Source organism: Phyllosticta citriasiana (assembly GCF_038021145.1).
Source record: "Phyllosticta citriasiana strain CBS 120426 chromosome Unknown IWZ02scaffold_17, whole genome shotgun sequence".
Classification (NCBI taxonomy): domain Eukaryota; kingdom Fungi; phylum Ascomycota; class Dothideomycetes; order Botryosphaeriales; family Phyllostictaceae; genus Phyllosticta; species Phyllosticta citriasiana.
Window position 1 is genome coordinate 333,192 of NW_027117294.1, and position 27,346 is coordinate 360,537.

The window sequence follows — 27,346 nt, forward strand, 5'->3', positions numbered from 1 at the left end:
ATATACAGCAAAAAAAAAAAAAAAAAAAAGTCGTCTAATCGAGGTAGGGTATGCATCTACAATGACGATGAATCAAAGTAAATGTGCCCAGGTCTGGCAATCATTAATGCCTCTGCCCTCCGAATCGCTTTGTAATGCGACCAGGAAACGGCAGGGTGGCTAAAAGTGCAGTGATGATGCTCCAGATGCATTTCCGCGTTCTCGCATTTCAAAAGTGCTGTTCCACCGCGCGTGACGCCACTGCAGACATGACGCCGTGCGGGCAGTCTGTCGTAGTCGTGGCTCTTGCAGTAAACAAGTCGATCATGTAAAGCAACTGCCGATGTGTGATCAAGACAGCTCAGCCAGCCTGTCACACGAGGGCAGAGTATCGGTGATATCCGCGATGGGTAACCCGAGTGGAGTCGCAGTGACGTCGCGGGTTGCCGGTCAAGACGTGGAGACAGGCGACGATAACATGTCTGTCTGCTGCGTGCCAATCCAGGAACCAGAACGCGCTGACATGTGTAGTGAGTAGACTTGTTGTTGGAGGGGCACAGGAGGCTCGTTGTTTTGTTGGAACCATGTGATTGGCCCACCGCCCGCTGCCCAAGTGCTGATGCTGCTAATCCAGGGCGCCTTTTTTTTTCAAATCCAGGTTTTCCAAGGGGACTTTTTTTTTTGGTTGGGAAAGTGGTCCCCCTTTTCCGCAGGAATGCTAGTAGCACCTCGCAGCCAGGGAAGAGAACGACGACGACGACGAAGAAGAAGCCCCTGGAGGAGTCGACGAAGCAAGCTTGCCCGGAGAGGAGCGCGCGCTGCCCGAAGAAGCAGAGTGGTGGTTGGCGGCGACAAGGGGCTGCAGCGGCTGCGGCAAGCTTCCGGAGCGAGCCTGGCGGACGTGGACGAGCTGCTCCGACAGAGCCGTCCTCTGCTGCAGCATCGACATTTTCTGGGCCTTGAGCTCGGCTTCCAGGCGCGCGACGCGCTCTTCGAGCACGGCAATCTTGGTGTCGCGCGCCGTCACGCCGCCCTCGACGTCCTCGAGCCGCTGGTGCAGCCGGTCTAGCACGGCTTCGAGGTCGGTTTGCGGTTGTCGCCCGAATAGGTACGTGTAGGCGCGGTGCATGGTTGATGAGACGTAGAGCGACATTTTGAGCGAGTAGTTGGAGAGTGATGGGATTGAGTGAAGTAGTCAATTGCAAGAGCAGCAGCGGGCAAGGCTTAAAGACAGGACTTGCGAAATTGGAAATAACATGTCGTACCCCTGCCATTTGTGACATGGCCACCCACCTGAGTGATATCAGGAATCCTTCGACGACATCACATGCTTGGCCCACGCGTTCGACACGTCGCCCAAAACGGAGTCAACGGGCGCAAGGGACCACGGTGGAAGCATTCTTGCTCAGGTAGTTAGAGCCCGGAATGGCGAGAGTGGACAGGGGTGCGGGTCGCTCCTTTGGGGAAAAGGTGGCCTTTGTATGAACCACAGTTGACATGGGACGTTGTGACGTTTGGCGGGTTACAGGTTGTCGTAGTCGACCGTTGGCTCTCTCCAGTCAGGTTAACCCAGGGCGCCGGCGCGTGGACCTGGGCCGTGCGCTTTCGACACTGGAAACCGGGCGGGTTCCTACATCGACATCAGCCGCAATAACGGACAGACGGTCTTTCATTCAACCCTCCCCCCCCTCCACAACCACTCCCGGCCATGCGCAAACAATGAACGAAGACCGCCCGCCCCTCCAGGACGACGAGGTCATCTTCCTGGCCCGCAAGGCCATCGCCCAGGCCAGGGAGGAAACCCCCCGCCGCAACGACCCTGACCCGGACGTCGTCGCCAAGGACCTCCAGCAGCCTGGAGTCACAATAGATCTCGGCCACCACAGCATCAAGCGCCTGCCAGACGATGTCGTCGACATCATCAAGGCCGACATTGAGAGGTGCGCTCCGCTCTGCCCAGCTTGCCTACAAGTCGCCTCGAGATCCACCTCTAATAGGCTCCAGACTCGCCCTCTCCCACAACTCCTTTACCACGCTCCCCCTCCGCCTGTCCGAATGCGCGCGCCTGCGATACCTCAACGTGCGATACAATGCCCTGCGCGAGTTTCCCCCGGCCGTATGTTACTCCGGGTACGACACTGACGCCAGCGATGCTAAATCCGGCAACAGATATTGCAAATCCGCACCCTCGAGATACTCGACGTCAGCAAAAACAAGATTCGCGAGATCCCCGACGACATTGCCAACCTCACCTCGCTCAAGGTCCTCGCCATCCAGCGCAACAGGATCGAGAAGCTGCCCGTGTGTCTCGGCGACATAAGCAGCCTGCACATGCTCAAGCTCGACGGCAACCCCATCTCCTTTCCGCCGCCCGAAATCCTCAACATCAAAGAAAGGGCACCCGTGCCGTCGGGAGACAATGAGCGCGACGCCCTAATCACCACCCAAGTCAAGCGATATCTGCGGCAGGTTTCGACAAGACAAAGGCTCAAGGTCGAGTCGGAGGGGGACTCGAGGTACGTTGGGCGCGCCGTGACGCTGGGTAATGCTGACGGCAGTAGCGAGGGTAACATGGAAACGCCTCGTCCCATGCGCACGCGAGCCGGCGGCCGGTTTCCCGTCAAGCCTAGCATCAGCGGTATGGATGCCTTTACAGACATTACCGGGAAACCCGACTCCCCAGGTAACGCTCCTCCCATTCCGGCGAGATCACATGCGAGGGTCCAGTCACAGCAAAGCGCGGCATCGCGAAGGCCGCCCGTTGCGCCTCTGGCCGTGAATGGGAACGAGCGCAACCGAAGCCATAGTGAAGGCACCGGCTCCAACGCAATCCGGGCAAAGCGAATGGGCATGGTGAGTCGCAAGGCCACAGAACTCGCACCAGTCACCGAAGGACGAACCAACAACACCAACCACTCACGCGGCGTGAGTCACGGGTCAGCTCTCTCCGAATTCTCTAGCAACGGCTTTCCCGCAGACCAATCCAAGGCCAAGATGCGCCCCCTGTCGAACCTCGTGGAGCACAAGCCTTGGACGGCCGAGTACGAGGAGGTTGTGCAAGCGGCTCGCTTGACGGCTGAGTCTGCGATCGACTACCTCCTGCCCACAGAAAGACTGCTCCGCCGTGCCAATGTTCCCGGTCAGCCAGGACTCATGACCCAATTCCATCGTGCGCGCACTGGGGCCTATGCCCTGTCGGAATTGCTTGAACGGTTCGACGCCTTGACCGAGGATCAGGAAGACGAGGCCGACAGTCTGGTCGACAAGATTCTCAAGGAGGCGGATGCGTGTCTCGACGCCCTCGTCAACCTCGAAATCTTGCTTCACGACGCAATGGAAGACATGTCCAAGGCAGCAGATGATCCTGCAGTGCGGCGAGCATGGCGTGCACAGCTGAACGCGCAGTACATGGGAACTGTCGAGGCACGCAATGCCTGCGAAATTCTCGGCGTCGAGTTTGTCGACCCGGCTGGACCCAAGGCCGACGGACGCGATACTCGGGTTTCGACGACCCCTACTCAGACGGCGCCCCGTCCCAGTCAGAGGCACCCTGGTCAAAGGAAGCAAGGCCTGTCTCTCGACACCAACGTCGCGCCCAACGGCGGACTTGGGCTTGTTCCGCCCATGCAGGAAAATGGCCGATCAAACACCCTGACGAGCGCAGCATCTGCCGTCACTCCTCGCTCTGGAGAGTCGTTTGCCACTCTCGGCTCGGTAAGCATGTCGCGCAGCAGCACGATGCAGAGCATGGAAGAAGCGGACGAAGAGCAGCAGTTTGAAAGAATCTGGCAAAAACTGGGCATGGCGTGCTACTGGACGCTGCAAAACATGCCGGTCTGTCACCAAAGATTCGAGCAAGCCTGCCTCGCTGCCAAGTCTGATCCTGAGCGTGGCCTCATGACACATGTCAAATGGATCAAAGTCTTGGAGCGGTCGACAGAAGCGCATCAGGCGGCTACGTCGCTGAACGAGGTTCTTGCATCCATCAAACTGCGCGACAGCGAGTTTCGTGCCTCGCAGCGCTTCTGGGAGCTCTGCACTGCATATGTCAAGGTAAGATCCCGACCTTTTTTTCAAAGACTCAACTGACAGCCACAGACCTGGAGCGACCTCGCCGTTGCAGTCAAGGATCTCGGTCAGATTGGTCCGCTTCCCGAAGACATCAAGTCCTTCATGAAGCCCATCCAGAAGGCTGTAAAGGCGGCTAGCATCCTCATTACATCCTCTCCCTGGAGCCACCTGGCTGTCCGTTCTGATTCTGTATCCTCCTTTTCGACACCCACTCAATTCCCTCCCCGCAGCGAGTCTCGAAACTATGGCCATGGCCACGCCTTTGGGAACAGCATCAACAGTACCTCGTCTGGGCCTGTTCCTTTCGTCCCTGGTCCCACCAGCACTTCGGTACCTGGTCCTTACTCCTCCCACAACAGCACGCCGGCTTCTAGCATTGGTCACATTACTCCAACGCCGGTTCAGCCTGCCACTCCCATGAGCGCCGCGCTGGGCGCTGCAGCTCAGGCGACTGTTCCGAGCACCCCGGGCCATTTCCCGCCGCCTCCCAGCATGGTTCTGGGCCCAACGTCGACGCCCGTGGACCCTCCCATCACAGGCCGCTTTGCAGGCAACGTGTTTGAGAGGGCAGACCGGCTTCTCCAATCGACGTCGCGCAGGGTTTGAGGCGGCGCGTTTGTCCGCATGCACCCTTTTTATCCATGTTGCGCAATCTCAGCAGCGCGCATCTTTCCATGCATTCCGCGTCCTGTCCATATCCGCGTCTGTTGCCATCTTTGTGAACAGAATTCGCATGGCGCTTTCGGGCGTTTTCTTTGTCAGTTTGATCTACCTGAACATTTCATTTCATTGCCTCCCACAGTAGCAAGGGTAGCAGAGCAGATTTTTTTCTTTTTCTTTTTCTTTTCTGCGCGCTTGTGCAGGCATGCAAGCGGAGCGAGCGAGCAATCGACAAGCACGCATACATACCAGATGCATCAGCGAAGGAGTTTCTTAGTATGTTTTCATCTTTTCTTTTCATTGTCTCCTACTCTACCAAGGAAAAAAAGGCAAATGCGTGTGTACTTTTCTTTCGTCTTCGGGAATCGGGCAAAGGCGCTACTGACGGCGTTTGACTGTTTGGCGGGCGCTCTGGATCGGACATGCTACGTATGGGTCTCTACGGTATCTCTGATCTTTCCTTCTGGCGTTTCCTTTTTCTGTTCTTGCTCTCTTTTCTCAGTCAGTCACATTTCATTACACACGTCGTAGCAGCGGCTGGCTTGTCGTCTCGACGTCGATCGATCGATCGATCGGGAGACTCGTCGCCTTAACCTACCAACACTGTGTATCCAGTCGCCTGTCTGCAGATGGCGGCGGCGGCGGCTGCGGCGTCAGGACTGTGTATCTGTCCTTGTATCTGTACGATACCGTCCCTGTTACTTGTCGACTGCGTCGCGCCTGGCGGGCGTGGACAGATCAAATCATCATATCATGTCATGTCATGTCATACGTATCCAGCTATGTTGGTGTGTGGGGCCTGTCTCTGCTGTCAATATCTTGCGTGTCTTTGTTGCTTGGGTCTGTAAATAGTGCGCTAACGGGAACGCGCATAGCCAGCCGCGCGCTGATAGTTGGGCGCAGGCATGCGAGTTTGATTCAAGAATATTTCACTGGTTAGGGTTAATTGCCCAATTGATGCGGTTGCGGAGATGTGTCTGGCCGGCGTTGTCGTTTACCTCTTCTTCTCCCGTTGCCTCCTCCCAGCTTTTCTATGCACATCTTTCTGACCACCACCACCACCATAACCAAAACCACCAACGCCCCTCCTCAGCCGACCAGCGCAGAAATATGCAAGTATCCGTCCGCCACCTATCTCGACTGCCAAGCTCAACTAACACACCTAGACAGCAGCGCCTTCACCTACCCGTCCGCCGATACGATATGATATGATACATCTGGTCCAATACACGCAGGCAGGCACCTACCCACCCACACACGCACACCACTCATCCGTCCTCCTACCCCTTTGCGTACACACCCGTTCCCTGGCCTTGCCAATGACATTCGCAGCGCAGCGCCGCGCCCGATGGATGCGATGTCCGTCGCCGTTTGCCCAGCCAGGCACGTCGGCGTCGATCGACATTGCGGTGTTGTGTAACACCGCGACGGCGGGGGGCCGCATGTGGATGGTGTGTCTATCTCTCTGTGTGTGTGTGTGTGTGTGTGTGTGTGTCCCTAAGTTGTGGAAGGAAAAAATGCCGTGCGCGTCACCGCATCTTTCCGCATTGGCAGTGAGTGAGGTGTTGTTTTAGTGACGGCGGGTATGTGCGTACTCGCGGATAGTGATGTTGCTAGGAAGGGGAAGGGGGGTGAAGGGGGCTCTGGCAGGGGTAGGCGAGATACGGGGGAGGAGTTGAAAATGGGGAAACGGTCAAGAGGTGAGCTACTCACCCGCCCCCCTTCTACCTTTTCTTTGGAGGTCGGAGGCATTCTTTTGGCTGACTTTCTTCTCGCTCGTTTACATCTTCCAATTCCTTTTCGTTCCAATACATATTTTCATCGGTCAGGGGTGCTGGGTAGTCCTCCACGCTTCTGACCAAGCCGGGTCCGGTGGCGTGGGGGACTCATCCTTGAGGAGCTGATTGAGGGCGTGAGTTGAAGGTCACCACGAGGACATACCGCAGCATTGGGAGAGTATGGCTCCCTCTGTGCCCTTCAGACAACTCATGTGTCGTCCGTGAGCGCCTGTCGCGTGCACGTTCGGTGCCCTGCGTCGCTTGGTCTTGCATGGTTGGTTCTTTTTTCTCTCCATTTCCTCATCATGTGCAGCCTGACCATTTACCTTTACCTTGGGTCTCTCTGGGGCTGAGGAAGTGGTACTTGGTGAAATAATGAACACGAGTTCCATGTCAACCATTTCCACCGGTCAAGACGTCACTGTCTTCGGAACCGCCGAACAGGCAGGAGAGGGGAAGAGTTTCTCCACGGTCAGACTTCAACCCCTGCTGTTCGCGCACTTTGGTTGCTTTGTGTGGGCAACGCCAATTTCAACCATCCCGCCTGTCGGCCAAAGGAACTACCCAAGTGAGTGACAGACGCCCCATCACAAAGGCCTTTTTCCGAACTTTTTGAGCTGACAATTCGCTTTTCGCAGTAGAAAGATTTCGTTCCCCCATTCTTGGAGCGCCGCACTTATCCCCAACACCCCCTTGGATCGGTGAATACCGGTCACGACTCGCGACATGGCGTCTGAAACTATTCTCCAAGTCTAACTCACTCTTCCTGTCTGCGGTCCCAGCATTCACTTGGACCGAAGTCTCCCTCGGCAAGGCGCCATCCTCCGTATATATAACAGACTGATGGCCACACAGTCTATAATCTCTTCGTGGCGCCACCGGACTACATCTGTTCGGAGGAGCTTTTTGGCGATGATGGCAGTGAGGCCTTTCCGCTGCTTCTTCTGCTCCTGGGCCACCTACCGGAGCGTTTCAGCGTCTGGCATTGGGCGACGATGTCCAACAGGCAGTATTGCGTGTCGGACTCACCGCAGTCGTTCGTTGCACAATCATCTTGCTGCCCAAGTGGAACGCGGTCCAGTTGTCGTTTTCTTCCACGCATGATGCATGCCGAGGACCGCAACCGCGAACGCCCAGCGGTAGAGACCATCCAGCTCTTATTTGCTCTTCAGGACATGAAATATTGGCACTTAGACTGGCGCGAGCGCATCAAATACATCAAAAGTCGTGGTGAGGGCGGCACGGACAATGCTCTGCTGAGCAACGTGAAGGAGACCGGTCCGACAAGCGCACTGCCATCAGCGCCTGCAGAGAACAGCACGGTGGGCTGCTTGTCTGACGTCGTCAGCAGATGTCAGAAGCATCGATGTGGTCCGAACTGCTGTTCCGGAAATGGTCCCTCTAGCCATTGATTCGCAAGTGTGGCACCTTCCGTCTCTCTGTTGCCAGGGTTCTTCGCTCAGTCCGTCTCAGTCGAAAAACTCGCAGTCAACTTGGACCACAGAGTGTTTGCCGACGGACTCACATATGTGGCAGTCTCGCGCGTCCGAATACTCGAAGAGATGGTCGTTCCCAGTGCACCGCTCCCTCGAGGAGATCATGGTGACTCCTCGGCTGTCAGTGGCTCTTCATCCACGAAGAGTCCATGGCGTCGCTCCCGGTGATTCCTTGTGCTGTCGAGAGCATGGAAACTCTGGAAACTCCATGTCGACCACTCCTCGAAGGAATCGAAGAAATTGGACGGGAAGAGCCGTAAGCTTCACCAGAATTTGTTCTTCCTCTTCCTCTTTAACCTTCTCTAGTGCGGAAAATGTCATCTCTGGCAAAAAAGCTGCGATAACAACCCACACCGAATAGAGGCGGTTCGCTCTCGGCCTTGCGAGACACACCGTCACTGTCCGCTTTCAGAAGCGATACCAACCCATTCCTCAGGAAGCGAAGGCGCGTCCAACACAACGGCCATTTCCAACGGATCCTCTGCTCTACTTTACCCGCGGACAACCGCAATCCGGGCATTGGGGACCTGCAGAAGGCCCTGTCTGTCTACACTGCGCACATTGGGCTGAAATCGGCCATTCGCATCGACCTGGCGCAGGCTGTCAGGTACAGTTCCATCTTTTTCCATCTTCTTTCTCTCCTTCTCACACCAATAGAGCACACATGGGAGCCCTCGTGAATGCCGTGGGCCCGAATTTCCTGCAGTGGCCAGCCTTTCCCCGTATACAAAATCCTCGGCACGGAACGCTCCCTTGCAAGTAAGCCGGTCTAATCAAATCTTGCGATCCAACGCTGACCATTTTCACGCCCAGCATGCGTCCCAGATCCCGAGTTTCCTTCGTTCTGGAGCACCCAGTGGCGGTGGGACTACTGGATCTGATCCACAGCGCTCTGCAGCACGGGAAGCCGCTCCCCAAGGCAGAGCTCAGGAGTTCCTTTTCGTCCCAGGCACCTGCCGCGCACCGGAAAGCGGTGGTATATATACCAGATGCGCGCCGACTTGACTCTATTTGAGTTGGTCCACAGGCGCAACCACAGGAACTCGATACGGACGCTACGGATCTATGAACAAGACGGGGCGATTTAGCGTCACCGCGTCCTTGTTTATTTCCAGCCAGCGCCGACCACGAGCAGTTCGATCGCACACAGTCGATTCTGCACCAACCGTTCATGGAGGGATGCCCGTCATCTTGTCGACGCCATGGGAGTTGGTGTTTTCTCCATATGCCGAATCCATCATGAATACATCCAAACATGCATTGGCACAATTTGTGAGTGGCGTATGCGATATCCGGTCGGGTGAGGTTGGCGACGTATCCCATGTGCTCTCCGAGCTCTCTCGCTACCCGGAGAGGACATCCTGGTCATTGTGGAGCCAGATCTTGGTCTTGCTCCAGGATACGAAACCGTCTTCCCATGCCGGCCCGCAGTGGGAAAAAACGCCAGTCTTTAAGTCCATTCACGACCCGTTTTCGGCGACACTGTTCTCGGAAACCCACTCTTGCGGTGTGAATCTGTCTCCAGAGTCTCAAACACCCCGGATGAATCTCCTGCAACACTCTTCCACACGCTGACTCGTATATACTCTCCTTTGTGTAAGTCAATCTACAATTTTATTTTGGCGCTTGAAATGCTGATTTCTTCACAATATATCACGGCACGACCTGCCTCCACCCAAGACAACTAATTGGTTTCCTTCGAGGGCTTATGGACTTTGCCGCAGGGAGTTGAAGGCAGACCATGCCTCGGCTGCTATGGACTGCGAGCATCGAGCCAGACAAGTTCACGCCGCACCCCGAGAGCTTGACGAGATCCAAGAGCATTTTCTGGACTCGATCCCTTCATTGTTGCAGTTGCGGGTCGGCCACCGTCAAAGAAGTTCTATGTGGACGACACGTGGCTCAACTTTCAGTGAGTCCAGTTGCAGGCTCGAGGACGACGATGGAGTCTTTCTCAGTCGATTGTTCAATTCTCTGCGGGAGAACTTCGTCGACTCCTACACATGGGCCAATGGATGCACCGATGGCATCCAGCTGCACCGGTACAGCGCCACCCAAGATCTTGGACAAACGCCTGTGACCTCAATCAAGTCGCGGGCGGATGGCGCCACGTCCGCCCGTCCATCCAACGCGCTGTCGAGGACGACTGGCGCGGTGCGGGCAAATAGAAAGGGTGCTCCCTCAACATGCACCGGGCTGTCACCGCAGAAACGCCATCGGCACATTCTTCTTCGTCGTCCTTATTGCAACCCCGGTCCAAAACGATGCCACTGACGCCATTGCTGCCGCCAGCGCCAAGGTCCCTGAGCTGTATTACCACAAGCCAGGGCCTGACGGCAGGGGCTCCCGGCGGGCGTCCGCTAAAGACCTTACACCGGAAGTCTGGCGGTTTTCGGTCGACAGATACCATGGCTCACCTGTTCGCCCAGCAGCAGGAGGGCGAACCAACCACTTCTCCGCTGCATTCCATGATTGAAGACCACCAGCGTAAAAGCCAAAACAACATAACACGCGATGCCTCTCGGGAAATCCAAAGGCTTGGCCAGCTTCCTGCCAAGGTTCTGGGCTTTGAGCATGTCGATGCCGTGGTGGAATCAGCAATGTCTGGTGCCCTATCTTGGAACAATGCGCCTCGTGACGCACTCGGGGCGGTCCAGATCACGCCGCCAGGTCACCGCGACTGACAACAGAAACCACGTGGGCCTAAGTCATAGGGGTAATAACCGTCGCAGTAATACCCCCATTACTTACCCCAACAAAGAAGAAGACCGGCAACGATGAGAAGATTGTTGAACTGAGGTTGGCCAACATTTAGAAGGCCGCCGACGACCTACATGAAGCGATCAGGGTGCGCACCGAGCATGTCAGCTCTGCCGACAAGAACCTGGAACGTCTCGCACACCACATGTCGCGCATTGGACTATGACTGGGGCGACGTCGCTTCCAGATTTTGGCGTTGCTCAGACCTCCAGTCCAAGTTGACTTGCGTTTCGAGCCATTGCAAAGGCCAACGTCAGCAATGGAGGTCTCTGGCGGCTCTTGATGGCCTTTGACTACCGCGCTTGTGCCGGCACAGTGTCTTGTGTTTGTCTTGAGGAACACAAGTCTCAGCAGCAACCATGGAGTAAGTCAATGCTCGCAACTCCGCTGCGAGTACGCAGACCTGATGATCCACAGCCGCAACGCGCGCAACTGCTGACGTGGGACAGTCTCGATTCATCGCAGGCTCATCCAACAAGGCTTCGTCATCAATACCTCTTTCTGCTTCATGATCACCGTCGGAATTGGCCGCCGGGTCAAGTCGATGTTGCACTCTGTCGCTGGATGCCTAGCTGTTGCAAATCGCCATGGCTCGACCGAATGCAAGCTTTCACGCTTTCAGCAACACCGCACTGCCGTCGTCAAATGCGTCAACCCTTGTCAATCGGCTTCAAAATTTCCCGGTCCCAACAGTAGATGGCTGGATTACGTGGCGTTGGGACCTACTCGCTATACCTCAACACGATCTGTTCCTCGGATACACCGTATGTATTTTCACCATGCACGGCACCCAGGCACCCCTCGCTCTATATTCAGACAACCCCAGCTTCTCCTCCTACTGTTACTCCTCTTCCTCCTGACCGTGCGGGAACGTACAGTCCCTGAGTGCCATGCTCACTTGAATTTTATGTAAGTTTGTTGGTCTCTCCTGCTCTTCCGTTTTTTGATCATCTTTAGACTTTCGTAATTCTTACTTTGAGTTGAGCAAGGCTTGCGCGAGGACGAGTCTTTTCGCAATGAGCGTTCTTTTCGTTGCTCGTGTCTCGGGAACGAAACGATCGTCTCCTCGGGCTCTGCTTCTGTCCTGAAGGAAATCTTTTTAAACCCGCGGTTCATCATGGTTTGCAGCCGCTGAGGAATTGGTTTGGAACAACAACACCGCTGACTTCCAACCTGCATTGACACACGCGCAATGAGAGCAATTTTTGATTGTTTTCTTGTCCATCCATCATAGTCAACCAACTGTTAAGACCACCTCGAAATCTCCGTCAAGGCTGAGTTGGCCAGCCTGAGATTCAATCAAGATACATCAGTTACCAAAGTCTCACAGCTGTTCGTGCTAATTGAGGTCTCACAGAAACCCTCCGTGTATGTTGATCAGAATCTGATCCGACTTCACTTTTGTCACCACGAGCAGCCCCAATTGCGGAGCTGGCGCCCTTGCCGCCATTTTGCGAGCTTTTACACGGATCGTTTCTTCTCCACGTGACTGTGGGTGTCCTGGGGATCCAGGCCAAGGACAGAATGCAGCGAATGCGCTGTACCAACGATCCCACAAATCTCAGAGCGCCCTGCTCAATCAAGATGCAATGGGCTCTGGCTGTACATACGCACACGCTCACGTCCTAGCAACACTCGGACAATGCCCTCTCCACATTGCCTCGACAACGACGCCGCCGCATTTCCTCCCTCTTACCGAGCTGGCAGCCGAAGCACGACGTCGAGCAGCCTTCTGCTCATCCTGGCGACCATTTCGGAGGCAGAAATCGGCAAGTGCCACGATTTGGTGCGCCATCATTGAACACGGCCGAGAGCGCTGGTGATGAACACGAGCAGCAGCAGCAGCACGGACATCTGCTGCCGATGAGATGCACGACCTTTCTCCAGTCTGAAGACTGAAAGAAGGTCACGAGAGGGAGAAGAACAGCAAGCCGAAACCCCACTGGGCTCTGAATTCATGGCTCTCCCGATCTTCATTGCTGCTTTCGCCACTATCTCTGTCAAAGGTGGACCCCGCGGCGGTTCCGACCAAGATACTCCTACTCGCTATGCCCAAGATGCGATTGTCTTGCGGGTAGTGAGACATCTCGGCCAGGAACAAGATGCGAACTCGAACTCGAACTCAAACGCGATACCGATTACCTCGGATTTCAACTCGTATATATATCCTGCTTCGACATCTCGAAAGCATTTGCCAGGGGCACTCGTGACGAGACCTCTCTCTGATGCGAGCAGTCGGTCACATGGCAACTGAAGACCTCGATCTCGGCCTTGCCCCCGCTGTGGAGATCAAGTCTTGTTACCTCCTTTCCAAGGCCCAGGCGGAGGGAGACCATAAAATGGTCTGCATGCATTGTTTCGAGACCCGAGCATTCCTCGACATGTGGATGGATGAGGACGAACAGTTCCTCACGGAGTCTCTTAATCAGGGCCACAGCCGGTAGTGGGTGGATCGTCAACTGGCTGAACCCAATTCCCTCTGATGTGGCAGAGGCTTCAGCGCTGATCGAGCATGACGGTTCGCCTCTACCTGAGCCCTTTCGAGGAGGTTTTGAACGGACCGCGTCGTATCCTGGCCCAGCTGCGTCGAGAATCTCTCGAAAACTGAGGTGGAGAGAGTCCCCAAGGCCTAAATCACGGCCGAATTTCCCGCTTCCCGGCGCTTTCGAGGCCGTGACTTGGCTTTCGAGAACACCTGGTCGGACTGGCGGATCGAGGGCCGAGAAAGATCAAACTGTTTCTTTCCAGGCGGGGGGACGGACACTCTCCTGCTGCTGCTGCCCCTGAAATGATTTTTCTCCCCGGATCATGGAGCCCTGCGGCCCCCCCCCCCCCCCCCCCCTTCTCGATCCAGGACCGCCAATTCATACCTTGGGGATTCGAAGAAGCGCGGCACTCACATGTCGTTTTTGTCACTTTTCCCCTTGGCAGTATCCTACGGCGAGGGTGGAGCGGGCAAGTCTGTCTGTCCTTCTCCGCGTCGCGCACGACTGCCTCGCCTCTAAGACAGACAGCGTGTTTGACCAAGACGTCTGCCTCTTTCTCTCTCTCTCTCTCTCTCTCTCTCCCTCGTGAACCTCCAACCAAGACATCCAGCTGACTCGTCGTCCGAGTCCGCGTCGACGCAGTGTCTTCGGCGTTGAAGACGAGCAAATTTAATCCGCCTCACCCATCGTGTTGGCGGTCCCCAGCACATCCAGGACATCACCGGCCATTCCAACAAGATCCACATGACAGCGACGCGCTCCGAGTCTGGCAACGGAGACGGTTTGGTTCAGGGACCACGTACCGAACCGACACTTCGTAGGTTGACTTTGACGTTAATCACGGATCTGCCGCGCTTCGAAATGAAGAAAGGAGACGGGGACGGGGGACGAGCTTGAATGCTCATACTCAACTGGAAATACCGCGTGCGTGCAAGAATTCAGATTTGAGGAGAGGAGATGAGACATGGAAAGCGACGAACGGCCTGCTGGCTGGCTGCTTTTTGCCGTGGGCAGACAAGGCCAGGCAACGTGATGGATGCACAACGAGTGGATGGATGGATGGATGAATGAATGAATGAATGAAGGCTTTGTAGTATACACTTTACGGTTTGCTGGATGTGCGAAGCATGTTTCTTAGATATATGGATAGATGTGGAATAGGAGGGTGGAGAATAGATCATATTGAGTGGAGACTGACTTTCCTTGTGACGGTTCTGTGATTTTTCGGCACTGGTTCTTCCCGCGATTTGAGATGGACGTGTGTGTAAAACGGGTTGAAGCGGAAGTGTTGCGCTGGACGATGGACGAGAGGACAGGACCGGAGTGGACGCGTGGTGACATGTGACTCAGCTCAATGTATTTGGTGTTATAGGATCGATTGCTTCCCTGTGTTTGTGTGCTGTATATGCATGTATGTATTATTGTACAGTACAGTAGCGCATCTGTGTTTTGTCCCGCCGACACTCCGTACTCCTGTCAATCCATCAATCCGTTTGTATGCTTTTTTTCGTACACATTTACAAAGATGATAGAATTTGTGCAGACGTCCAATCCCAGCCCGTGACGACTTCTCCACAATTGGCTTAGAGGGTTGGAGGTTTTGGAGCTAGGTACGCTCTGGCTCTGGCAGATCAGAACGTCAAAGGATCAACGGCCCTTGAGACGCTGGACCTCAGACCTGAGCCGGCGGTTCTCGTCCTCGAGGCCTTCGATGCGGGCTTCGAGGTCTTCAGTCTGCTCCTGGGCGCCGACGCTGAGCTCCTCGATGATCTTGAAGATGCGCCACAGACGCAGGACGATGACGAGCGAGGCGACTTCTTCAATGACGCCGCGCAGCAGGATGTCGAGGATGAAGCTGGCCAGAATGACGAGGGCGTCGAAGACGTGGAAAGGGGATTTGAGGTGTCTGCGTCATGTGAGTACTAACGTAAATGGGTCTTTTCAATTTTTTTTTTTTTTTTTTTTTTTACAACAGATGGAGGACGGAGGGAGACGAAGAAAAGACCTACTCCAAGCCAAAAGCCCACAGCGACGCCGCCAGTTCAACCATGAAGAGGCAGGAAAAGACGAGGCTGACAATGCCCAGCGCCTCGAGGCCGTCGTTCCAGGCGTAGGGCAGCCGCTTCTCGCACAGGAAGAGCCGGATCACAAAGTCTATTTAAGCCCCGAACTCAGAACCATGCACCAGGGATAGGGGGCGAGAAAATTTGGAGCTGGCTCTTCCGCTGCATGTGTTGGTGATGCCTACCTGCAAAGATGCACGACACGTCCAGGCCGACAAGCAGCAGGACGGCGTAGTGGCCCGTCTTGGAGCTCAGGAAGCGCTGCGTGGCCTGCCGGCTGCGCGCCACGTCGGTCTCTGACGATGCCGACGGCACGCGTCCAAAGTCGTGGTCGCCGAAGCTTGTCAGGGTCCTGCTCGTGTCGAGCAGCGGCTGTTGGGCGTTGTCAGAGTAGTTGGGCATGACGACGGCGGCGGGCTAGGGTGGAACAGGATGAAGAATTATGCACGGCTTGCAAGGGACTGTGGGGAAGGCAGAGAGGATGAAAGGTTGCAGGATTCAGGACTGGCTGGTTGGCGGGCGGTGATGCAGGAGCCGTGGTGTTTGCCGCGTTTAGCGTGGGGCGTGCTCGCTTCCGCCTGCCTGGTCCCTGAACCGCTGCCACTACCAACGTCGATGGCACTTGTGGGAATATAAAACTGCAGTTTGGACTTTGAGACATTGTGGGCCACCAGCGGATTGCTCTTCCAGCCATGCAAAAAGACGGCAGCCAACTTTGCATCCATGATTCTGATGGCCAAATAAACATCTGATAGTCGATAAGATGGCGACGCCTGCAGGTTAGAGGTCTTGGTCGCAGCACTTCGAATGAGAGCCATTCACAACTCGGTGGTAAATGTAAATTGAAAACGCACAGCAGCAAACAGGTGCGAAAGAGTTGCGCAATCTTGTGGACTAATTTCATCAGAATCAATGAGAAAGACAAAGTGGGCTGTTTTGGAGAGATTCGTCTTCACATTTGGGCTCTGGCGCTAAGCTGAGCGAGACTAGCGTGGGGCGCTCGGATCCACCACCCCGGGTCTTGGCTTGAGCTTGACGCGACTTCCACTGAGGCCGTCGACTTCCATTCGGTTGCTCCAGTCTCCCCACACAATCATCCACTCCATCGCCTCCTCCTCAACCTCGCCCTCACCCCCAATACCGCCTTCGCTCCTTGCCCAATCCTTTCCCATTCTCAACCCTACCCGACCTGCCGCGGTATGTGCGCATTCCACCCCCAACTTGTCAACAACGTCCGACTGCAATCAAGACGCTTTAGACACCAACGCCACTGACCTACATGTGCCACGTAGCCGCGCATCTAGGCAGGAGCCACCAGACACTGATTCGACCGCCAACATGTCCGACGTCGACCACCACGAACATGACGTCGAGGAGCCCCGCCCCATCGAGGACCCCGACGCAAACGAAGAAGTGAGCTCCTACCGCTCCGACGCATGAACCAAGCCAACCTGATCATGCGCTGACACACTACCAGGAAGAGATCACCGCTATGAAGAAGCGCGTCCAAGAGATGGAAGCAGAGGCCGCCAAGCTGCGTGAGATGCAGTCGCATCTCGACACCCAGTCGGAGAATCTGCGCGAGAGCAAAGAGGACATTGATGCGCGCAGCGTCTTTGTTGGAAACGTCGACTATGGCGCTTCGCCAGAGGAGATCCAAGCTCACTTTCAGAGCTGTGGCGCCATCAACCGCGTCACCATCCTTCTCGACAAGTTTACCGGTCATCCCAAGGGGTTAGTGTTTCCAAGAGTTGGATCTGTTTCATGAGTCTTTTCCTCGTGGCTGGCTGGACCATCTTTCATACCAAGTCCATCCATCCACCTTTTCTTCTAAATATTCGCTACCTGGCAAGAGCTGCGCAGCAAGAGCCGGACGCTAATTGGGCGTGTGCAGGTATGCGTATGTGGAGTTTACAGAGCCTTCCCTCGTTGCCCAGGCGCTCGTTCTCAATGAGAGCGTTTTCCGCGGACGCAACATCAAGGCAAGTCACATACTTCGGATCAGTCTGCTCAAGACTAACCCTAGCGCAGGTTGTTCCCAAGCGCACCAACCTTCCTGGAATGACTCGTGGTGGCCGTGGCGGCCGTGGTGGACCCCGTGGTGGACGCGGCGGCTGGGGCGGCCGTGGTGGTTACGGCTCGTCTCCTCCCCGCGGCGGCGGGTATGTCTAAAATTTCGTACATTCCCATCATGTCTTTTCCCCAAGTGCAAGACTGGAGGCTGACTTGATGTGTTGCAGATACCGTGGTGGCTACCGTCCTCGTGGTCGTGGCTATGCTCCTTACTAACTCACCCATGACTATGTTCGGCATGACCATGGAAAATATCCACACGAAAAACATTGACACGACAAACGGCTGCCGCCTTCAAGGTATCAAAAGTGCAATCAGCATCGACGACTCCCAAAATGCTCCGCCTTTGGTTCAGAATTGGGCTTAATTTGTTGAGGATTGAAGCATGGGGCATGGAAGAGGAAAAAAGTGCAACTGAAGGGTTCTTCATAAAACGGACAGTCCTGGGTTGCTGGGGGATTGGATCCATAATACCCTTCGTTCCGCCTAAGTCTAAAAACAATTGCATGGAAGAAAAAAGCACGCAAAGAGATGGTGACTCCTTGCCCAAGATGAAATGGCCAACGCGGAAAAGAAGAATCAGGCTGTTGCCTTCTGGGCCTTGTGCCAGGCTGCTGTTCCAATGTTTGTGTTCAACTGGTCAAGCATTGGCCGACTTTGTTTTGTTCTGCCTACAAGACGAGATCAGGGACTGAAATGTCTTGCAAGAGCCGGAGCTCCGCGTGGTCTTCTCCCCGGCTCCGACCACCCTGGCTGCAGTGTCTTGAAGACTGTCAAACGCGCTGCCGAGACAAGGGGCCGCCGCGACCACACCCCCTATTCGCACCTCCTGTTCAGATATATAGGCGTGTAAGTGACGGCTCCGAGTGCTTCCAGGAGCAGGAAAAGAAAGTGCAACTGAACGACAGCTAGGCTCGAGTTTCCCAAGACAACACCACGGCAAACAATCGCACTCGGCTCGACACTCTCGCGGCCAAGCACGATGGCTATCCCTGACGATAACAACGACTCGTCGCCTGATGAGGCGCTAATCACCCTCTGGGCGCGCCTCTGGTCGTGCACCCGCGCCGAGGCGCTCGCTCGCATCGACGCCACGCGGAAAATCATGGCGTTTCGGTCAGCCGAAAAGTCGGCCGCCAAGGACATGAAGTGGGAGCAGGTGGCCAGCATGTGGGAGCCGCAGGGAATTGGCCGGCTGGAGTGGGAGCATTGGGTCCAGACGGGGAGTTTTGGGGCAGATGTCGAAGTCTTTGGCGTCAGGGGGTTGAGTCGGGGTGAGAGGGGGAGTGAGAGCAGTGGGGAGGCGAGTGAGGAGGATGATGGACACAGTGGGGAAGACTTGGTCACAGGAGACAGTTTCTCAACTTCGACAGATGCATCTCCCTCCAATTCGGCTCCTCCGCCTTCGCCGGCCTCGCCTCCATACCAGCACAACAGTCTGAGCACCGACGACAGCATCGACGAAGAAATTTTCCAGGCAACTCTCGTCATCGTCGACGAGTATGGCGTCGAGCGCGGCGGAGTAATCGCTAAGGCCGTCTGGACCGCGCTCCGCGACCATCTCGACCGTGGCCATATACCAGACGGCGAGTGTCCAGCCTCATGCCTCGTGTGCAAGTTCATCAGAGACAAGTTCGACAAGATCCGCGACGAGCACGGTAGCTGCATGAACAGGCGCGAGTCTCCTGACTGGTCCACGACGGCCAATGCCAGCGAGTCCCCGCGCAGCACCATCGACGCCAGTCTTGCTGCCCAGGCAGAGGTCGAGGTGGATGTCGGACCGCACGAGCTGGACGCGTCGCAGACGAGCGCACGCAGCTTCGACGACAACGCGCTGCCGCCATCTGAGCGCATCGCGCTGACCACCGCAACACCCGTCGTCTTTGCGCCGCCGCGCTGCGTCACGTATCGCTCGTACCAGACCCCGCAGGCCAGCCGGGCCATCGTCTTTGACCCGTCAACCAGCAACGCGTCGCTGCATCCCCACCGCGCGACCATTGTCCCCGTCTCTGCTCGCTCCCGCAGTGCGCCGTGTCTCTCGCAGCACCCCATTCACAGTCCGCTATCGCCGCTTCTCCTATCACCCCCTGCTGGCACAGTCGACACGCCTCTCGTCTCCCCCGGCACCAGCATCCCCAACGGCAATACGAACTTCACACACAACACCAACAACACCCCCACCAAACCCTCCCGCCTCCATGCCCTCCTCCGCTCCGGCAAAAAGCTGCTCGATCTGCCCCTCCCCCTCTTCCCCCGCAACGGCCGCCCCGGTGCCCGCAGCGCCCCCGTCTCCCCCGCCACCCCCTTCACCATCGGCAGTCCCGTCCCCCCCGGCGCCGCTGCTGCGATGCAAGAGGCCAGCAGCAGCAGCGGGGGCGGCCGTCGCCGTTTCTCGAGTTTCGCGTTGCCCTTTTCGCCGCGGCCTCGCGAACGCTTCGATCTGTTTGAGCCGCTGTTCTCGCCTACGACTGTCGATGTTGAGAGGGACGAGCAGGCTAAAACTAGAGCACCGTTCTGGCCGCGCCAGGAGCGCGAGTGCGAGTGGGAGTGTGAAGAGCAGGGGCAGGAACGCTGCAAGAGCAAAAGTGGCGCCGTCGACCCTCCACGACTCTCCCTAGATCTCCACCTCCGCGACTTCCCCCACGACCAGCGCCAACCCCATCGCGGCCGTGGCGGTGAACGTGGGCGCGCGGACGCTCGGCGCGCGTGGAGCAGCGTCGTCGCTGGCTCGACGGCGTCGGCGAGGAGGTGGGCGCGGCGCGGGGCTCAGAGGTTGGGTGGTGGGTCTGTTTCTGGTTGCGGTGTAGGTATTGGTGGGGAGCAAGACGACCTGGAGGTGTTTCCGCGCTTAGGCGGCGGCGATGTCGGCGGGAAAGGAGAGGAAGAGGGAGAGGGACGCGGAGGAGGAGGAGGAGGAGTAGTGGATGCGGAGGGAAGGACACACGCCGCCGTCGCCGCCACCGGCGCAGCCAAAGAGCGAGAACGTGAACGAGAAAGAGGACGAGAAGAACAGTCGCAAAAGAACCAAACAAGGCGCATCGACAACATCACCACAACCACAACCACCGCGACTGGACCAACGCCGCAGCCCTCACGCCCTTTTGACCAATTCAACGACCCCCCGCTTCCCCCTCTGCCGCGCACGCCGCGCATAGCGCCGCGGCTTTCGCTGTGCCTGCTGCCGACGCGGATGGATTTGGATTTGGATATGGGGTTGGATACAGATACAGAGAGAGGGATGCAGATGGAGGGGAATGTAGGGACGAGTACGGCGTCGAGAGCAAGGCGGGATAAGGGTGAGGGTGAGGGTAAGAAGAGGTGTTTGGATTGAACTGAGGCACTTACCTACCTATGAATGTATGCGTTGAGGAGGGGGGGGGGGGGGGGGGGGGAGGGAGTGAGGGAGTGTGAAGGAAGCGGGCGATGACGGAGGGAGGGTAGAAATGCAGTCAGTTGCTCGACACTGTACATACTACAGGTACAGTAAGATCAGTGCAGAGGAACAGACGGACAGATAGATAGACAAACAGACGAACAGACAACTCAAGCTTCTTTTCTCGTCTCTCAGTCAATTCATCTACGAACAGCGCTACCACTTTTCCATTCGTCCAATTTGCATGACAACACATGGAAAATAATCAAGTCGCTCGATCCGTCTGTATACCTCATCTACCACTACTCGACACGCAAAGAAGGAAGGAAGAAAGAGAGAAAGAAAAAAGAGAAGACAGCAGAGCTTTTTGAAAGTGGCACGCCCACGCCCACACTCGACTCGACTCAAACTCATTCATTCATCTTTCTGCCTTTCAGTCTTTCTCTCTCAGTCTATGTACCTAGTAAAAACGGATTCTCGTTGATTGAAGCGTTTGAGGCAGGACGGGACAAGATAGGCAGGGCAAGAAAAGCCAGGGCAGAGGACCCATCTATCTCCTCGCGGATGACAAGGTCTGGCGCTCGCAGTGCGATGAGAAGCATGATTCAAAGACGCGCGTCAGTCCCGTCCGCTTGCTTGCCCGCCCGTCGTCTGTTTGCAAACAACTCAGACACCAAATGGATACAGGTGTTGGTGGTCGTGGACTCGCTGCCTGCCTGCCTGCCTTTCTGCTTCCGCCACCGCCCGAAAAAGGTTCCTCCGCCTGCTTGTTACGCGCGTGACGAGCCAAAAAGTGAAGAGAAGAAAGTGGATGCGACGATCTATTGCGTCGTTAGGTAGAGTGAGTAAGTAGGAAGCATCAGCGCTGTGCATCGAGTGAGTATAAAGCGCCAGACGCCGTTAATTCGTAGCACGTGTCCTCGTCAAGCTGCCGCCGCCGCCGTCTCCCAAAACCAGCTGATGAAGGTGGTCATCACTTGCGCGGCAAGGCAGTCAATCATTTGTACTCCCAACGCATCCATCCAGACCTGCGTGCACCGAGATTGCGGGCCGTGAAAAAGGGAACCGCCAGCCAAGCACTCGCCTTGGTGGTTCATAGCTTAGCGACCCTGATTCTCCTTGACGACCTGCTTAATCTTCTTCTCATAGGCGACGCGGTCCTTCTTGAACAGGTTGAAGGCGTCGGCCTGGGCGGGCGACTCAGGGTTGGGCTCGTCGAGCAGCGACTGGATGCCGAGCAGGATTTCCTTGACGGTGATGGCCGGGCGCCAGCCCTCGTCTTCGTTGAGGATGCTCAGACACACGGTGCCAGATGGGTAGACGTTGGGGTGGAACAGCGGCGGAACGAATTTGCCTGTTGTGCGCGGGGCGTCAGCTTTCTCACTGCCAAAGCGAAAAGTTGGGTGCGAGGAACCCGTACACTTGGGCGGCTTGGTGGGGTACTCTACGTGAAAGTTGTTAGCGCTTGGGTTACAACATGTTGCCCCGAGACCAAAAATCCCAATATGCATACGTACCCTCTGGAAAGGTCATCTCCAGCTTCAGAGCTGCACCGTCCCAAATCGTCTTTTCCTTGCCGGGTATGACGCACTCCCACTTCTTCAGGTCCAGCGTGTTGGCAGGCGTCTTCATGGGACGTGCGACGAAGCCGAAGGGATGGTCCTTACGCCACCGCTTTCTGTTGCGTTATTCATGAGATCGGGGACGACCAAGGGCCTGCGCTCCGCGGGTGAAGCGTAGGGATGTGACGGGGAAGGCGGCTCACCTCTCTTCTGAGAGACGCGTTTGCGCGAGCGAAGTCATGATGGTCGCGGTGGGTGAGGCTTCGGCTAATGTGGGCTGGCCAGTGAGTCAATGTCGAGATCACCGGACGGACGTTGCCGCAAGCGACGAGATTGGCGTGGCTGTGGCAGACAAGAGGACGGAGTGAGGTTGTAAGAGAGAGAGAGAGGTGATGAGCGTTTGCTAGGAAGAGTTGAGCGGCGGCCAGCGAATGCTGTGGATCTCTCTGCGGTCTGTGCCCCAATCTGCAGCTCACCGCCTGCGGGGTTCACTGGCCGACGTGACAGGGATTCCCACGCCGCCCGCCCAACTCGCCCTCCACTTCAGACTGCCGCACCGATGCACTTGTCCTCCCCGTCATATTCCTTGAGCAGCAGCACTCTGGCACGGAATCATGGCGGACAAGGACGACAAGAAGCAGCCGCCTCCTGCGCAGGCCGTCGAGGAAATCCCAGACCCAGACGAAGATGACCTCGACGATCTAGATGGTCCGCAAGCGCCCTGCACTGCGCACTGCCGACACCCATACTGACTGCACCGTAGACGTCCTCGACGAATTCTCCGCCACCAAACTCGAAGACAAACCCTCTGCTCCATCGCAGCCGTCCGTATCTGGTCCAGGCAGACCCGCTGCCCCCGCCGCCCCCGCCCCCGCCCCCGCCTCTGCCTCTGCGCAGGCTCCCGACGACGACGAATTCGCACAACAGCTACAGGCCGGCATGGCTGAGCTGCTTGGCGAGCTGGGCAACAATCCCGACATGCAAAAGCAGTTTGAAGACCTCATGAAGGAGCTCGGCGATGCTGCTGCTGCCGACGCCAACCCCGCCGCTGCCAGCGCTGCTGGTTCCAGCGCCAAACCTGCGTCCACAACTTCGACGCCCGGTGCCGCCAGCGCAAAGCCAGCCGCTGCCGATAAAAAGGATGAAAACTTTCAGGAGCAGATTCGCCGCACAATGGAGCGCATGCAGGCGTCGGGCGAGCAGGCTGATGCCGCCGCCGCGTCGTCTGGCTCGGACGACTTTTTGGCGCAAATGCTGGCCGAGATGGAGCGCGGCGGCTTCCCGGGAGCTGGAGAGGGAGGCGCGAATGACGAGGACTTTTCCAAAATGCTCATGGGCATGATGGAGCAGTTGACCAACAAGGAGATTTTATACGAGCCCATGAAGGACCTTGACGACAAGTTTCCCGGCTGGTTTGAGAAGAATCGGGAAAAGTGCAACAAGGAGGATCTGGCGCGTTATGATGAGCAGCAGCGCTGTGTCAAGGAGATTGTGCAGAGGTTTGAGAGAAGCGAATACAGTGATGAGAATACTGCAGACAGGGAGTACATTGTGGAACGGATGCAAAAGGTGAGTTTTCGCAACATGTTTCCGGAGATGCGCTGACAACTTTAAGATGCAAGCTGCCGGATCACCACCGCCTGATCTGGTTGGAGACGACGGTGCCGCGCGCGAGGCTCTGGGCGAGCTGGACGCGGGATGTCCAACGCAATAGTTTGATTCAAAAGTGTCCTTGGTATGACAAGCTCGTAATTACGGTGATGCCTGTACATATGGTTTCTGGACAGCAAGCAAGAAATAAGATGATACCCAATTCTCCCAACACCTGTTTCTCAGCCCGTCATGTCCATATCGTCGTCATTGTCGTGGATTGTGTCTTGTGGGGGGCCATGACGACTTCTCGGTGGTGCATTGAAGGCCTCGTCAAAGATGTGGTCGTACTCGTCGTCACTCCCAAAGGCTGGACCGTCGTCGTCCTGGCCTTGCTCCTCTTCCTCCATCATGTCCAGCAAAGCCTCAAGCTCGGCGTCTTCCTGTTGCGCCACTACGTCCGCTTCTTGCTCCAGTGACTCGCTCCTTTGCTGTTGTGACAACGGGCGCTGATACGACCAATTCGTCGCCTGGCTGCTGGCAACAACATCGTCCTCCTGACCCTCCCACATGGCATCTGTGTCGTCGTCGTCCTCGTCCGACGGTGGCTCAGCAGCTTTGGGTGCTCGCCTGGCCATTTCCGCCTCCCACCTCTTCTGCCTCTGTACATAGTCTAGCCTTAGGATCTACACGCGCAATCTTAGTCCTCGTCCGACCAACGCGCTGACGGCCAACATACCTGCTCGCTTCTAGCCGCCCACCGCCGGTCGTCCCTATCGTTCGCCACTCGCCGCAGAAACATGTCGCGTCGACGCTCGCGCACGGCGTCACTCCCACTCCGTTGCAGAAGTGGGTTCGGCTTCGCTTCTCTCCTTGCAAGCGGCGTTGATCGTGCGGGTGCTGTCGGCTTGCCAAACACTCCTTGTGATGGCTGCGCGTCCATGGCGCTATTGGTGTAGGCAAAGGGAAAAGGGCGTGGGGCGAGGTGTGCATTCGGGTCGCGCGGAGTGAGAGGCGAGGAGCGCGTCGGCGCGTAGGCGTGTGGCGGATCTTGCGGAGGCGCAACGGCGGCGTAGGGTGGACGAGACATGAAGGCGAGCATAGCGATGTCTAGTAGAAGGCTGGGCCGACAGGAAGGAGCAGGTGCGGTGTATGGCAGGTAGGGTTGAGCTGGTGGTGTCGGGTGGTCTGGCGCCGTTGAGACGAGCGGAAGGGGACCGGAACGTGAACGCGTTGCTGGTCAATGCTTGTTAGTGCTTGCTGGGATGATGCAGGGGTTGTGGTGGTGGGTGGGTGTGGCTTGTGTGGTGTGGCTTCTGTTTGCCCCGGCGTCCGACCCCCGAACAACATCTTCGTGTCTCTCCAGCTTCCAGGGCAAAGCACCTCGACGGTGCAGTCTTTCATTTAAAATAGCTCCAATGAAGTTGCAATAGGTGAAAGAAGCGACATCTCACTGAAGCTATGAAAGATTCGTTCACGACCGCAGTTGCCCGAAGGGAGTTGTCTACCACTAGTTACGTGTAGGGAGCTGTTGTCCATCACTCAGCAAGAACCAGGATATATCACCTTTCTTTTTACGCACCATGATGCCCTCACATAAGCCTTCACTGCCTCCTCCCTGGGCTGGGCTAGACAGCCTGTGCGACCACGCCGGCAACATAAGACGCTGAGCCTCCGCTGCTTCTTCAGCCTGATGGGTCATTCTGTCTCTGGAACTTTTTGCAAGAGAAATCGATCACTCCATCTTTCTACGCGACCCGAACTTCAATCTATGACACTATGGATGTCCTCGCAGCCCTCGATGTCACCGGCTCCGCTATTGAAACTGCCGGTCTTGGATTCCAACTGTACAGAAGTATCATCGACCACGCCGAAGCTATTCCACGAATGGCGGACCTTGAAAAAGCTATCGTGGGGACGTCGGTGACCATCAAAGAGCTTGGCGAGTTGTTTAAAGATACCCAGGTTCGCGCATTGCTGTGCCAAGAGGCGGTGGACGCGGCTATAGACGCCGTGTGCGCCTGCAAAGGAATCTTCAGCAAGCTTGATGTGGCAATCGATAGGTCTAAACCAAACACCGTGGGCTCCAGTTGGCCGTTTTGGCAAGTCAATGTCGACGTCTTGAATGTGGAACTGGACAGGCTGAACATTACAGTCTTGGATGTGGAACTGGACAAGCTGAAGATCACGTTGCTACTTCTCACTGAACTTTTGAAGTGCGCTCTCCTTGTCAAACAGGGCAAGGACATCGAGGACAGGCCTAGGAAAATTGAAGACCTGGTTCATGAGGAGCGAGAGGCCGTGGCAAGATACGAAGCATGCTTGTCACGCGTCAACGGGGACCACCAGAACTTGTATGTTCGTCAATCTCCATGATCTGGTTTGGAAGTCTCACTAAAGCTATCTCGCAGGAAAAACAGCTTGACCGCAAGGGGCATTTCGCTATTTGCTTCCGGGTCCCTTCAAAACCAAAGCAGCACAGCTGATGCACTGAATCAAGCCGAAGCCCATATCAACAACCTGCTTCAGGTGGTTGCGAGAGCGAAGCAGAGCTTTACCGGATCCAGGGACAACAACTTGCCTCTCTACCAAAAGACAATGCTTAAGATAACCTACTCGAATGCGCGAACTGAACTAGACCGTCTCATAATCGATGTTCTCGCCGAACCGGCAGCGGCTTCAAGCGAGACCAGGACGGCAGCCCTCGTTCTGTTGCGGCGTTTTACAAATGTCTCGATGGAGATTGAGAGCAGAAATTGGCATTGGAATCGATAATTTGGCACGGCAGCGCGTAAAAGACATAATGTTTGAGATTTACTTCATGGGTCGCTCTTTTCTTCTCAACTTTCGAAGACAGATGGGAAGGGCGGACAAGGTATTGAATTCTTGAGATGGTGTGAGCTCTTCACAAATAAAACTTTTTCTCAAAGGAAATGGTAAAAACGCGCTGCAAAGCCGTAACAAATCCCAGTCAAATAAGCTTGCCATGGTAAACACCAGGGCGGTGCAGGGCTGGCGTCTGGTGTGGCTTGTGCTGTGGCTGTCGGTTGCAACTGACAACCTCAACCACCAAGTTTTGTCCCTCTCCAACAGCCGTAGCTCAGCATCACCGGACAAGGTCGTAATCTGCATTCAAGAAGGCTCTTTTCTTTTGCATTTTGTCTGAGCTTGCGCCTCAAAAATAGTCCGAAAGCTCGGGCCACTACTCGTGCCTACCCTCCCTTGAGGGCACCTAGCGCAGCGAGGAGAGTGGGAGCGTCCAGGACGTATTTACGGTAGTGTTCGCAGCAGTATTTACAGTAGTATTTACAGCAGTATTTGCAGCAGTACTCGCAGCAGTACTCGCAACAGTACTCGCAGCAGTACGCAGCAGTATTTACAGCAGTATTTGCAGCAGTATTTATAGTCGTATTTACAGCAGCACAATAGCATTAAGTATTTAAGGCATTAAGTTT

The 27,346-nt window shown here is 56.1% G+C and overlaps 10 protein-coding genes across 10 annotated transcripts; 6 read left to right on the forward strand and 4 right to left on the reverse strand.

Annotated features, from left to right (window-relative positions):
• Positions 1 to 9: 9 nt before the first annotated feature.
• On the reverse strand, positions 10 to 1,646 carry IWZ02DRAFT_463312 (uncharacterized protein). The gene has a single exon (XM_066768345.1). It carries the CDS (start codon positions 1,260 to 1,262, stop codon positions 57 to 59), a length of 1,206 nt encoding a protein of 401 aa, XP_066618498.1. The 5' UTR covers positions 1,263 to 1,646; the 3' UTR covers positions 10 to 56.
• A 52-nt stretch (positions 1,647 to 1,698) lies between these two features.
• On the forward strand, positions 1,699 to 4,656 carry IWZ02DRAFT_385559 (uncharacterized protein; the record flags this gene model as incomplete). The annotated part of the gene is made up of 5 exons (XM_066765413.1): positions 1,699 to 1,919; positions 1,984 to 2,095; positions 2,149 to 3,567; positions 3,610 to 4,032; positions 4,078 to 4,656. The coding sequence occupies 5 exons, from the start codon at positions 1,699 to 1,701 to the stop codon at positions 4,654 to 4,656; spliced, it is 2,754 nt and encodes a 917-aa protein (XP_066618499.1).
• A 3,205-nt stretch (positions 4,657 to 7,861) lies between these two features.
• IWZ02DRAFT_463324 (uncharacterized protein) lies at positions 7,862 to 8,743 on the forward strand. The gene is made up of 3 exons (XM_066768346.1): positions 7,862 to 8,240; positions 8,291 to 8,591; positions 8,642 to 8,743. Exons 1-2 carry the CDS (start codon positions 7,881 to 7,883, stop codon positions 8,552 to 8,554), a joined length of 624 nt encoding a protein of 207 aa, XP_066618500.1. The 5' UTR covers positions 7,862 to 7,880; the 3' UTR covers positions 8,555 to 8,591; positions 8,642 to 8,743.
• A 6,092-nt stretch (positions 8,744 to 14,835) lies between these two features.
• Positions 14,836 to 15,811, reverse strand: IWZ02DRAFT_103588 (uncharacterized protein). The gene is made up of 3 exons (XM_066761288.1): positions 15,479 to 15,811; positions 15,240 to 15,384; positions 14,836 to 15,136 (listed from the first exon to the last, which is right to left on the reverse strand). The coding sequence occupies exons 1-3, from the start codon at positions 15,693 to 15,695 to the stop codon at positions 14,878 to 14,880; spliced, it is 621 nt and encodes a 206-aa protein (XP_066618501.1). The 5' UTR covers positions 15,696 to 15,811; the 3' UTR covers positions 14,836 to 14,877.
• Positions 15,812 to 16,287: 476 nt separating this feature from the next.
• IWZ02DRAFT_103623 (uncharacterized protein) lies at positions 16,288 to 17,992 on the forward strand. The gene is made up of 6 exons (XM_066761290.1): positions 16,288 to 16,490; positions 16,586 to 16,706; positions 16,771 to 17,027; positions 17,188 to 17,275; positions 17,325 to 17,455; positions 17,534 to 17,992. The coding sequence occupies exons 2-6, from the start codon at positions 16,632 to 16,634 to the stop codon at positions 17,580 to 17,582; spliced, it is 600 nt and encodes a 199-aa protein (XP_066618502.1). The 5' UTR covers positions 16,288 to 16,490; positions 16,586 to 16,631; the 3' UTR covers positions 17,583 to 17,992.
• IWZ02DRAFT_103614 (uncharacterized protein) lies at positions 17,726 to 20,738 on the forward strand. Its single transcript, XM_066761289.1, has 2 exons — positions 17,726 to 18,215; positions 18,279 to 20,738. Exons 1-2 carry the CDS (start codon positions 17,923 to 17,925, stop codon positions 20,695 to 20,697), a joined length of 2,712 nt encoding a protein of 903 aa, XP_066618503.1. The 5' UTR covers positions 17,726 to 17,922; the 3' UTR covers positions 20,698 to 20,738.
• A 1,101-nt stretch (positions 20,739 to 21,839) lies between these two features.
• On the reverse strand, positions 21,840 to 22,542 carry IWZ02DRAFT_437018 (ubiquitin-conjugating enzyme E2 1; the record flags this gene model as incomplete). The annotated part of the gene is made up of 3 exons (XM_066766583.1): positions 21,840 to 22,183; positions 22,257 to 22,417; positions 22,505 to 22,542. 3 exons carry the CDS (start codon positions 22,540 to 22,542, stop codon positions 21,840 to 21,842), a joined length of 543 nt encoding a protein of 180 aa, XP_066618504.1.
• A 373-nt stretch (positions 22,543 to 22,915) lies between these two features.
• IWZ02DRAFT_385919 (Pex19 protein family-domain-containing protein) lies at positions 22,916 to 24,015 on the forward strand (the record flags this gene model as incomplete). The annotated part of the gene is made up of 3 exons (XM_066765437.1): positions 22,916 to 23,009; positions 23,065 to 23,870; positions 23,917 to 24,015. The coding sequence occupies 3 exons, from the start codon at positions 22,916 to 22,918 to the stop codon at positions 24,013 to 24,015; spliced, it is 999 nt and encodes a 332-aa protein (XP_066618505.1).
• Positions 24,016 to 24,019: 4 nt separating this feature from the next.
• On the reverse strand, positions 24,020 to 25,125 carry IWZ02DRAFT_103626 (uncharacterized protein). The gene is made up of 2 exons (XM_066761291.1): positions 24,631 to 25,125; positions 24,020 to 24,577 (listed from the first exon to the last, which is right to left on the reverse strand). The coding sequence occupies exons 1-2, from the start codon at positions 24,991 to 24,993 to the stop codon at positions 24,134 to 24,136; spliced, it is 807 nt and encodes a 268-aa protein (XP_066618506.1). The 5' UTR covers positions 24,994 to 25,125; the 3' UTR covers positions 24,020 to 24,133.
• A 100-nt stretch (positions 25,126 to 25,225) lies between these two features.
• Positions 25,226 to 27,103, forward strand: IWZ02DRAFT_463345 (uncharacterized protein). Its single transcript, XM_066768347.1, has 2 exons — positions 25,226 to 26,245; positions 26,303 to 27,103. Exons 1-2 carry the CDS (start codon positions 25,671 to 25,673, stop codon positions 26,664 to 26,666), a joined length of 939 nt encoding a protein of 312 aa, XP_066618507.1. The 5' UTR covers positions 25,226 to 25,670; the 3' UTR covers positions 26,667 to 27,103.
• Positions 27,104 to 27,346: the final 243 nt, after the last annotated feature.

Excerpts from the sequence above, each read along its gene's own strand:
- IWZ02DRAFT_103623 (XM_066761290.1), top strand. The coding sequence starts at position 16,632 with ATGTCCGACGTCGACCACCACGAACATGACGTCGAGGAGCCCCGCCCC. Across the intron at positions 17,276-17,324 it reads TCCGCGGACGCAACATCAAG|GTTGTTCCCAAGCGCACCAA; the intron begins GCAAGTCACATA and ends ACCCTAGCGCAG. Across the intron at positions 17,456-17,533 it reads TCTCCTCCCCGCGGCGGCGG|ATACCGTGGTGGCTACCGTC; the intron begins GTATGTCTAAAA and ends GATGTGTTGCAG.
- IWZ02DRAFT_463324 (XM_066768346.1), top strand. The coding sequence starts at position 7,881 with ATGGTCCCTCTAGCCATTGATTCGCAAGTGTGGCACCTTCCGTCTCTC. Across the intron at positions 8,241-8,290 it reads GAAATTGGACGGGAAGAGCC|TGCGGAAAATGTCATCTCTG; the intron begins GTAAGCTTCACC and ends AACCTTCTCTAG.
- IWZ02DRAFT_103588 (XM_066761288.1), bottom strand. The coding sequence starts at position 15,695 with ATGCCCAACTACTCTGACAACGCCCAACAGCCGCTGCTCGACACGAGC. Across the intron at positions 15,385-15,478 it reads CGTGTCGTGCATCTTTGCAG|ACTTTGTGATCCGGCTCTTC; the intron begins GTAGGCATCACC and ends GGGCTTAAATAG. Across the intron at positions 15,137-15,239 it reads CTGTGGGCTTTTGGCTTGGA|ACACCTCAAATCCCCTTTCC; the intron begins GTAGGTCTTTTC and ends CACATGACGCAG.
- IWZ02DRAFT_103626 (XM_066761291.1), bottom strand. The coding sequence starts at position 24,993 with ATGCTCGCCTTCATGTCTCGTCCACCCTACGCCGCCGTTGCGCCTCCG. Across the intron at positions 24,578-24,630 it reads GGGCGGCTAGAAGCGAGCAG|ATCCTAAGGCTAGACTATGT; the intron begins GTATGTTGGCCG and ends TTGCGCGTGTAG.
- IWZ02DRAFT_463312 (XM_066768345.1), bottom strand. The coding sequence starts at position 1,262 with ATGTCACAAATGGCAGGGGTACGACATGTTATTTCCAATTTCGCAAGT.
- IWZ02DRAFT_103614 (XM_066761289.1), top strand. The coding sequence starts at position 17,923 with ATGGCCAACGCGGAAAAGAAGAATCAGGCTGTTGCCTTCTGGGCCTTG. Across the intron at positions 18,216-18,278 it reads CTGTTCAGATATATAGGCGT|GCTCGAGTTTCCCAAGACAA; the intron begins GTAAGTGACGGC and ends AACGACAGCTAG.
- IWZ02DRAFT_463345 (XM_066768347.1), top strand. The coding sequence starts at position 25,671 with ATGGATGTCCTCGCAGCCCTCGATGTCACCGGCTCCGCTATTGAAACT. Across the intron at positions 26,246-26,302 it reads AACGGGGACCACCAGAACTT|GAAAAACAGCTTGACCGCAA; the intron begins GTATGTTCGTCA and ends GCTATCTCGCAG.